Here is a 10,761-nt window from a genome sequence, read left to right on the forward strand (position 1 = left end):
TCAGGGACAGCTGTTTTCTACTGTGCAAATTACGTACGCCGAACATGGCTCACAAGTGTCATTTGACATGCTTGTTGCAGAACATGGGTTACCGGGAAGCCTGTGAAAAATCCATTTTTAACTAATCTCAATATGGAGAAGCTGGATAAAATGTCAACTCAGAAAAAAATCATGCCAAAATTTGCCCTTCAAATTATATTTTGAACTCTATTTTCAGAATAACATTTGAATGAAGCCTGTTTTATCCCTGGACCCAGAATTGTCACTTCATGTTCACTGTAGCAGAGACAGTTGGATAAACTTTTATGTATTTTCTTTAGTTGGCAAATGCCATCTGATGTGTGTTACTGACTTTCCTTTTTTTCTTCTTCCAGTTTTATTGAGATATACTTGACATACAGCACTGTATAAATTTAAGGTGTACAGCATAATGATTTGATTTATATACAGCATGAAATGATTAGCACAATAAATTTACTGAGCATCCATCAGCTCATACGGATATAAAGTAAAAGAAAAGGAAAAATATTTTTTCCTTGTGATGAGAACTCTTAGGATTTACTCTCTTAACATCTTTCATGTTAATATATCACATACAGCAGTGTTATTAATTCCATTGCTTTCTAACGCCTATTTAGGTCTCATTAGCCAAAAGTTATGCATATTTTGTCATTTGTCTAGTAGTTAAATCATTCAGTACCCTGAAATATTTCTCCTGAGTTTCCTGAAGTCAGGAGCAAAGTGAAAGTCCCAGCTTGAAATGTTACATATTATATTTTTTTCTGCCTTGGAAATTTAGAACATTTTGAACATTTCAATTGTCATGTGACTAGCCTTGCTGCTTTTCATCACTCTTTAAGAATATCCTTTAACACCTTTAAGGAGGTTTGAATATGGCCAGATCTTTGGGAAACAGGATGGTCCTTCAAGAGCCTCTTTGTGACTCTGGGGGATTTTAAGAGGGATCGTGTGGAACTTGCCTGCTGTCCTCGCTGTCCAGCAGCCCCTGGTATGTGTTGATCTCACACTCCAGCCGGGCCTTGGTGTCCAGCAGCACCTGATACTCCTGGTTCTGCCGCTCCAGGTCGCAGCGGATCTCAGCCAGCTGGTTCTCCACGTTATCGATCAGACATTGTATCTGGGCCAGCTCCGAGCTGTACTGGGCCTCAGTCTCTGCCACGGTGCATTCCAGAGATTCTGTCTGCAGAAGGAAAGAGTGTAAAGAAGGGGGCTGTAGAACAATCTCTGGGGCCAGATTGCCTGTTTTCCAACCCTGCTCTACTCTTTATCTTTCCAGCTATGTGGAAAATTACTTAGCTTCTCTGAGCCTCAGTTTTGTTTTTTTTTTTTCAGTTTGGGCATTATTTATTTAGTATAAATACATTTTAAAAGCCCCAAATCTCCTACTATTTTACCACCCTGGAAACACCATGTTGTCAAAAGTCCTGTTAAGATCAAAACTGAACTGAAAAGCCATCAGTCTGAACTCAGTTTTACTGTATAAAAAACAAAGAATGCAAAGTACCAACCTCATAGAATGGTTGGAGGGTTAAATGAGTAAATATACATAAAGTGTCTAAAACAGTGCCTGGAAAATTTTAAAGGTAGTAAGAGTTATCATTACCACTATGACCTCTGCGACCTATAACATACTCGTGTAGCCTAAGAAGGATCAAAAGCATTTGAGAGAAAATGTTGTAATGGGCTCCTGGCTCCTAGTGTGGTTAAGAGAAGAGGCTCTGAGATTGAACCACTTGGATTCAGCTTCCACTTTTGCCTCTTAAAACTTGTATGAACCCCTGTTACTTGATCTGAGCCTCAGTTTTCCTCATCTGTATAATGGGGTCAGTGGAGGGATTTACCCCATAAGGTTAGTGTGAGAATTAAGTTAGCACTTTGCCTCTCACAAGATGAATGCTCAGCTATTATTCATTTAGACATTCTCTATAGGACCTAATGTGGCTTTCATGGTAATGGAAATGCTTAGTGTAATCTTGAATGCTTTTCAAGATATTCTTGAAAATATCTTTTCAAGGTATTCTTGCTGCTTGGGTGAAGCGTGGTACAGAGAAGGGTCCAGCTGAGGTGTGCACCCTGGGAAAGTTTAGGATAGTTATAAAATGTAAAGTCTGAGTATCTTCATTTTAAATGTGATGGTGAGCTTGGAAAATTGGCCCAAATCACAAAAGAGTTAGTGGGAGAAAATATTTGTGAACCATGAAACCAACATCTCCAAAATTTGCAAGCAACTTATGTGGCTCAATTTTTAAAAAAACGAACAACCCATTCAAAAAATGGGCAGAGGGCGTAAACAGACATTTCTTCAAAGGAGAGCCTTTGGTTTGTAAGTTCCTCTCTCGTTCTGCTCCTTTCTGTCCCCCTTCTCTCTTTGTCTCTGGAGGATGCTGCAGGATCATGCCCAAGCCCAGAAAGGAAGGTCAGGACATCCTAGTGGTACATTACAAACTGTTGACCTATCACTTCTGCTTCTAGCTGGGTAAACAGCATCCTTGAAAAAGGGAAGGAAATTCAGACCTTCTGCTGCATGAACTATGGGTTTGTCCTTTGGGTTACAGAATAGGGGATAGTTAGTATCTTAAGCATGATTCTTCAGTGACAAAACAGAGTGGTCTTGCCCTTACATACCAGGCTCTGCTGTGCTTGAAGCTCAATTTCCAGAGTGTTGGCTGTGCGCTTCAGTTCCAAGATCTCCGTCTGGCAGCCCTGCAGCTGCTCTGCACTGGATAGCTGCTGCTGATTCAGTTCCTCTGTCTGAAATACAGGCATGATTAGAATACGCAAATTAGGCAGAAGTCTGCATACCTGTCATTTTATTGCTCTAAGTGCCAACCTGAGCAGCGAACCATTCTTCCACATCTCTGCGGTTGTTGGCAAGCACAGTTTCATACTGACAACGCATCTCATCCAAGACCCTGTTGAGATCCGTGGTGGGGGCCGTGTCTAGCTCCACACTGAGTCGGTCACCCAGCTGTCCACGAAGCACGTTGACCTCCTGAGTTGGAAATGGAGTAAAGAATGTCAGACTGGTGGGGAAAAAATTCAATGCGATGTACCAATAGCGCCCTATTTCTGTTTTTTGCAGTAGTGAGTAAAAGTGTGAGATTTAGATTCAGATTGCCTAGCTTGAGTCTCCTTTCTTCGCTCAGTTTTTTCATCTGTGAAATGGGTATGATTTTACCTTTACAAGAGAGTTATTGTGAGATATATGAGAGTTCATATTCATAGAAAACACTTAAACAAGTCCTAAGTGCCTCATAAGGTCTCAATGTTAGTTACTATTATCATAAACAAATGTTCAAAAGGAAGATATACTCTGTAACATCATTCAGCTTTTCATTTGTCAGCTTCATAAATATAGGATAATTATATAATTCACATTGATGATTTCAAAAGTTTATAAATGCAGAATATTAAAAAAATCAGTCTAAATATTGCATGAATCTTTTCTCCTTTATGAAACAACCCTCACACTCTGCAATTATCAGCTTGATTTTCATACTTTATGGGTTAGAGATAAGACTGGTATAAAACACCCAGGAAAGCTATTTGTGGAGCTACCTTCTCCCCCAAAATAATGGCAGGTGAAGTTCCTCCATTTGGCACTGGCCAGTGGTCATTTTACATTTACATTCAGAGATATTCCAGAATGATCAGGCTGAATAGTAACAGTGCCTAGAGTGATTTTCTTGCACATCGATCAACGTCTACTCAAGTTCTATGTATATACACAACATGAGCTCTCCCAGCTTAACTTTGTCACTTTGAGAGTCCTTCAGTGATTTTGCCATTTTCCTCACCTCTTCATGGCTTTTCTTAAGGCAAAGGAGATCGTCCTTCAGAGACTCCACATGGGCCTCCAGATCAGATCTGCACACAGTCAGCTCTCCCAGAATCCCACGCAGGCCACTAATGTCAGTCTCTACCAGCTGGCGAAGAGAGAGTTCAGACTCGTACCTTTTACAGCAAAAGAGATACAGCCAATGCTTACTCTGCTGGACACTGAGAAAAGTGCTGAGGCATACAGATGAGGGACACATGACATCAAGGAACCCACATGCCATAGTTTCTTCTACACCCCAAATCATGAAAAATTCAAGCTTTGTGAGCATTCTTAGCTTGAAAAAATATTATAAAGGGAATACTTGTGATGTGTGCATGTAGGTATGTGAGAGACGAAATGAAACAGCCTACCATATATTAAGTTCAAATTCAGATCTGGTCTTACTCTAGCTTGGACTTGCTTCTAAGTCCACGATATAAGCAGCTCATACAGCTCAATATCAGAGAAATAAACAGTCCAGTCAGAAAATGGGCAGACCTAAACAGACATTTTTCCAAATAAGACATACAAATGGCCAATAAACACATGAAGAGGTACTCTACATCTCTCATTATTAGAGAAATGTAAATCAAAACTACAATGAGGTATCACTTCACACCAATCAGAATGGCCATCATCAAAAAAACTACAAACATTAAATACTGGAGAGGATGTAGAGAAAAGGGAACCTATTGCACTGTTGGTGGGAATATAAATTGGTATGGCTGCTATGGAGAACAGTATGGAGATTCCTTAGCAAACTAGGAATAAAACTACCATATGACCCAGCAATCCCACTACTGGGTATATACACTGAGAAAACCATAGTTCCAAAAGACACATGCACTCCAGTGTTCATGGCAGGACATGGAAGCAACCTAAATTTCCATTGACAGATGAATGGATAAAGATACTTACATTCATACATACACACATAAAGATACATACATGTACATATATGTATGTAAAGATACATACATACATTGTGATAATACATATAATGGAATATTACCCAGCCATAAAAAGAAAAAAATTTGAGTCAACTGTAGTGAGAAGGATAAACCAATAGCCTATCATACAGAGGGAATCATTAATAAGTTGGAAAGAGAACAACAAATATATTAATGCATATATATGTACGGAATCTAAAAAAATAGTACTGATGAACCTATTTACAGAGAAGAAATGGAGATGCAGATGTAGAGAATGGTCTGGTGGACACAGCAAGGGGAAGGAAAGGGTAGGACAAGTTGAGAAAGTGACATGGACATACACACACTATCATGGGGAAAATAAATAGCTCATGGGAAGCTTCTGTATAACACAGGGAGTCCAGCCTTGTGCTCTGTGGTGACCTAGAGGGGTGGAATTGGGGTGGGAGAGGCTCAAGAGAAAGGGGATATACATATATACATAATTATGATTGGTTCATGCTGATATATGGCAGAGACTACCACAACATTGTAAAGCAATTTCTGTCAAGAAAAAAAAGTTCAAATTAAACTTACTTTGACCTAAAGTCATCAGCAGCCAGTTTGCAGTTGTCAAGCTGTACAGCGAGTCTGCAATTCTCGGCCTTCGTACACAAGATCTGGGAAGTAAGTTCCTATGTCGTGAATGGTTCTTTGAAAGAAACCCACATATCTACTCATTTAATAACTATGCCAGTGTTTATCTTTTAAAAGTCTTTGTAAGAAAATATAGAATAGCTTTCAGCCTGCTTTTATTGACCACATCATTTCATGAAGGAATAAGGAGGGCCAATTTATAAACAAAATAGAGAAATAAAAAGTTTTATTTTTTTTTAATGACTTAAAACATTTTTGCAGTATTCCTTGGCCACTGAACTTAGGTAGATTTCTCTCTAGGAGTTTATATTATGACTACATCTCCACCCATAATAATAAAAATTTATCAGTAAAAAAAGGACATAATTACTAGGTAAAATTATATGATTAAAAATATGACATTTCCATATCTATGTTAAATAATGTACATGTACACTGTTACACACAGAAATAATTTTAGATATAACACTGCTTTTCCTCATTCTCTAGCTGATAAAGGTAAATTTAGGGATAAGCGAGTTCATTATGGTCACTTAATAATTAGCGGCAGCATATAGGCTAGCGCTGACGTTTACTGACTTTTTTCCCCGCTCTATTCTTTTTGGCCATGCCGCATGGCATGTGGGGTCTTAGTCCCCCACCAGGGATGGACCCTGAGCCCTCTGCAGTGGAAGCACAGTGTCTTAACCATTGGACCACCAGTCACCCTGTTTGCTGACTTTTTGTCCAGTACCCTTTCCTCTACATCACGTTACCTCCGGGAAGTCCCTGCCCTTTCCCGGGTTTCCCTCCATAGAACAGACTCGTAGTATAAACATAAAGCACATCACAGACTGGGAAGGTGGAACATTAGGGTGATGAGATACTAGACCTTTTGTTGGAGATCTTCAATGGTGTCGAAGTAACACTGATAATCAGGGCACACCAGAGGCACATCCTCTTCACACTGTTCTCGGATCCTGCATTCCAACTCGGCATTCAACTCCTCCAGCCTGCGCACCTTCTCCAGATAGCTGGCGAGCCTGTCATTCAGGAACTGCATTGTCTCCTTCTCGTTACTGTTGAACACACCATCCTCACACCAGGCGCAGTTCCCCACCACGCACGGAATATTACAACTCCCAGCAAAGCAGGCCGGCGGGAGGCACCCAGTCGGCAAACGAGCCCCGGATGGAAAGCTAGGGGTCTGGCAACTGGATGTAGCACAGGCGCTGGGGAGACATGTGGTTTCCACGGAACAGGTTGAAGCAAGCGCACAATCAGAAGCCCTGGCACTGGATTCAGAAGAGCAGCCCGTGGGGGAACAGTCAGAAGCCATTCTATCAGGACTGAAGGATAAAGACTAGTTGCAAAACTCCAACTGCCCGCCTCCAAAACTCTCATTCCCTCCCGAGACTTTTATATATACCCCACTTCAAATGGGTATTTACAGACTACACCGGATGTTTTCCGCTGCCAGTTTTCATATGAACATTCATTAGTGTTGTTGATTTGCTGAAGAAGAGTTTTATGCTTCGTAAAAGAGACATAACTTCAGGTTTCTAAATAAGGATACCATCTCCATGTGCCAGTAGGATAAAGCACTTGTTTCAGCAAATCTTCATAGGAAGCATTGTCCTTTTGACCGAATGAGGAAAGAAAGAGAAAATTTGGGCAATCAGTAATTATAGATACAACTGATTACACATAAGGGAAATAATATCCCTACAGATTTTGATCCTGTGCATTGAAAACTGCTCATGTCTCCTTTTGAAATTAATATTACAACTCATGTAAATGCCATTTATTTGTTTGTGCCACCACCATAAAAGTGTTCTGTGTGATTAGCCATCTTCAATGCTGTTTGCGGTCTTGCTGTGCTCACATGGTGGAGGAGTGTGTACTGAATTTGAAGTGTGTGTGTGAGAATCATACATGCCCATGTGCAAACTGAAAAGTCACTTTACGTAACTGATGGGCATCACTTTTGCCCTACATGCCAAAATATAAATTGGTTATCAAAACACAGAGTTGTAACCTTTGATTTCCTGAAACTTGCCTTCTCCACTTTTCCTATGCTTCACTTTTATATTAGAGATACTGATTTTTATCTGTATCTCTATAAGAATGAAATACAAATTCTGTTATAATTTTTTAGTCTCAGGAAGCTAAACCTTCGTTAACTACACTTCAGTATAGAAAGAAGAAAGTTGCAAAAGGCATTTCTTCTGGGACATGAAAGTCGTTTTCTCTTATTTACTTATTTATTTAATTTTGAAGGCCTCAATTTCATGAAAATTGAATATGTTGAAACTTGGGAATAAAGTTCTATTGTATGAGTTCCAGCAATTCCATTGGATGAACTCCCTGGGGCAGTACTGAATGGATAGGGATCTGAGATGTAAGTTTTCTGGGTTCTTTGTTAAGTTTTATCTCCAATTTTCAGTTTTCTTGCCTTTGATTGTGGTATTTATTTCATTTTAAAAAGTGTACAGAGCAAATTGTCTGCAGAATGTTCAAGATCTTTATGGGGGGCGGGTAGCCCATTACTCCAACAAAGTTAAAATTTTCATGATTCAGAATAAACAATTTTTTTCTAACTCTGAGGACTTCTTCCTTAAATAGCTGATAATGGAAAAACAACCAACCAACCAAAACCAAACCTGGAGACTTAAGATAGAGGATTAAAATAGTCTCTTAGAATTTATTATTCATTGAGCAAAGTTGGCTTTGATTTTAGTAATTCTCCTTATATTTCAACACTAGGCTAAAAGTTCTTAACTGTATAGAAATTAGACATCCTTTTACTCTTTGATACCCTCTTTGTAATGTGGGTTTCCCCCTCATTTAAAAAAATATATTCTATTGATCTTTGTTAATTCAGCAGTTTGAACATGATATACCTAGATGGTGTATGTGTGTGTGTTTGTTTAGGTTGTATTTATCCTGCTTGAGATTCTTGAATTTGTGAGTTACTGAAATACATCACTAAATTTGGAAAATTTTCAGCTTCCCCTCCCCCAGTTTTTCTGCCGCATTTTCACTTGCCTATCATTCTGGAATTCCGATTTCATGCATATTGGACTACTTGACACTGGCCCAGAAGATTTAGTTGGCGTTTTCTATTCTGGTATTAATGGCAACTGTTGACTTTTTTTTTATTACAGTCTTTAGTTCTAGAATTTTCATTTGCTTCCCTCTTAATTTAAATAAATTTAATTTATTATTAATTTATCATATAGAATTAAAAATTTTTACTTTTTCTGGTGAGATTCCTCATCTTGTCCATTCTTTTCCTTTTACCTTTTGTCCATCATTCCCTTTAAATCCGTGAAAATATTGATAATACCTGCTTTAAGATATTGTCTGCTAATTCTAACATCTATATATCTATGGATCTATTTCTATTGGCAGCTTTTTCTCTTGTTTATAGGTGAGATTTTCTTGCTTCTTCATGTGTCTGGAAATTTTAAATTATATGCTATCCATTTTAGAGAATACATTTTAGGAAATTTCAATTATGTTGCAGAGTTTTGAGTGTCGGGCTTTGTTCTGACAAGACGTCAAATCTCTGGAAGATCCCCTTGCTCCTCTCAGGTTAGGTTTTAGAATTTTCCAGGGCAGGTATAATTTCATGTGTTCTCTTCCCAAAGTTGTGATCCTTACTCTTTTGGTGTGTTCTTCTGGAATATCAGTAGAATCCCCAAGGTACACAAAGAGCTTTGGCCCCTCTAGATAGGCTGGGAATTCAAAGTCCATTAGTACTGAATGACTTCTGGTATTTCCAGTCAGCTCTTTATCGCTCAAAAGCCATTCTATGGCAACCTCATAGAATTTCATTCAGTGCGCGTGCAAAACAGCTTTCTCTTGACTATCATCTTTTACACAGACTTCCTCACCTTCCCTCATATATGTGCTTCCTTCTAGAACACAATCACAAATTCCAGTTGCCTAAACTTCATTTGTTCCCCTGGTGGCTCAGACGATAAAGAATCCACCTGCAGTGCAGGAGACCTGGGTTCGATCCCTGAGTTGGGAAGATCCCCTGGAGGAAGGAATGGCAACCCACTCTAGTATTCTTGCCTGGAGAATCCCCATGGACAGAGGAGCCTGGTGGGAAGTCCATGGGGTCACAAAGAGTTGGACATAACTGAGCGACTAAGCACAGCACGGCACAAACTTCATTTAGATATGTCACTTGCGTTTTGACATTTCTAGAGCAGAACACAGCATTCCTTTTTAAATTGGTGACCTTACACTGCTGCCTAGTATCTCTCGACATCTTTTCCATATTCATTTGATCTCCAGCTTCGGTCAATTTGTCTTTGACTGTGTGTTTTCTCCTTTTTATCACTTAAATCTTAATTTCTTAATTGTTCTCCATTTTTCCATACCACAGCACTTCTCTAATGCACATTTTTGACTCACCTTTTTTAAATTGAAGTATAGTTAGTTTACAATGTGGTGTTAATTTCAAGTTTATAGCAGTTATACATACGTATATGTGTGTGTGCTAAGTTGCTTCAGTTGTGTTCCTCTCTTTGTGACCCCAGGGACCGTAGCCTGTCAGGCTACATGAGATTCTCCAGGCAAGAACACTGAAGTAGATTGCCATGCCCTTCTCCAGGGGATCTTTCTGACCCAAGAATTGAACCTGTGTCTCTTATGTCTCCTGCATTAGCAGGCAGGTTCTTTACCACTAGCACCACCTGGGAAGGCCCTGCATATAAATACATTCTTTTTCAAATTCTCTTCCATTATACCTTATTACAAGATTTTGAGTATAGATCCCTGTGCTATACAGTATAATTCATATATTTTTATTATAATAGAATGCTAGCATTCAATAAATAATTGTTAATTGTATGAGGGAGTGAGTGGATATTGTATATATATCTGCCTTATTTTCCAGACAGTCAGTTCATTTTTAGCAGAGATGGTAAAATAGGGTACATAATAGGTACTTAGTATGTTTATTGAATGAATAATATTGCTGTATATTTTTTGCACAAATAGATCTGGCATCTAGATTAGTTGATATATTAGGTCATATTTGGTCCTTGGATCATATTTGGTCTTTGGATCATATTTGGTGTTTCCCAATCTACCTTCAACCATTTTGAAGGAAGGACAAGTTAGGGAAATTATGCTGATATCCTGGACCATTTTATATGCAACGCCGTTTAGTTTTCTTAAAACAACAAGAACAACAAAAGCAAGAAGTATTTGTCTGTACTGCCACCCTTTTCAGTTTTGCAGATGTTCGGAGTTTCTTAAAATGCTGACCTTTGGAGTTAAGAAATACATTTGATGCGTTAATAAAAATAAATGGAAGTAATTATAGACATTTGTGTTATGCCAGAGATGTAAACT

General features: G+C 38.8%; 1 protein-coding gene across 1 annotated transcript; it reads right to left on the minus strand.

Annotated features, from left to right (window-relative positions):
* KRT40 (keratin 40) lies at positions 1–6,727 on the minus strand. Its single transcript, XM_019980697.2, has 7 exons — positions 6,281–6,727; positions 5,350–5,432; positions 3,819–3,975; positions 2,852–3,013; positions 2,647–2,772; positions 981–1,201; positions 1–100 (listed from the first exon to the last, which is right to left on the minus strand). The coding sequence occupies exons 1-7, from the start codon at positions 6,725–6,727 to the stop codon at positions 1–3; spliced, it is 1,296 nt and encodes a 431-aa protein (XP_019836256.2).
* Positions 6,728–10,761: the final 4,034 nt, after the last annotated feature.

This window comes from Bos indicus, chromosome 19 (genome assembly GCF_029378745.1).
Source record: "Bos indicus isolate NIAB-ARS_2022 breed Sahiwal x Tharparkar chromosome 19, NIAB-ARS_B.indTharparkar_mat_pri_1.0, whole genome shotgun sequence".
Classification (NCBI taxonomy): Eukaryota; Metazoa; Chordata; class Mammalia; order Artiodactyla; family Bovidae; genus Bos; species Bos indicus.

Excerpts from the sequence above, each read along its gene's own strand:
- KRT40 (XM_019980697.2), bottom strand. The coding sequence starts at position 6,727 with ATGGCTTCTGACTGTTCCCCCACGGGCTGCTCTTCTGAATCCAGTGCC. Across the intron at positions 3,976-5,349 it reads GCTGATGACTTTAGGTCAAA|GTACGAGTCTGAACTCTCTC; the intron begins GTAAGTTTAATT and ends TTGCTGTAAAAG. Across the intron at positions 1,202-2,646 it reads TTCAAGCACAGCAGAGCCTG|ACAGAATCTCTGGAATGCAC; the intron begins GTATGTAAGGGC and ends TTCCTTCTGCAG.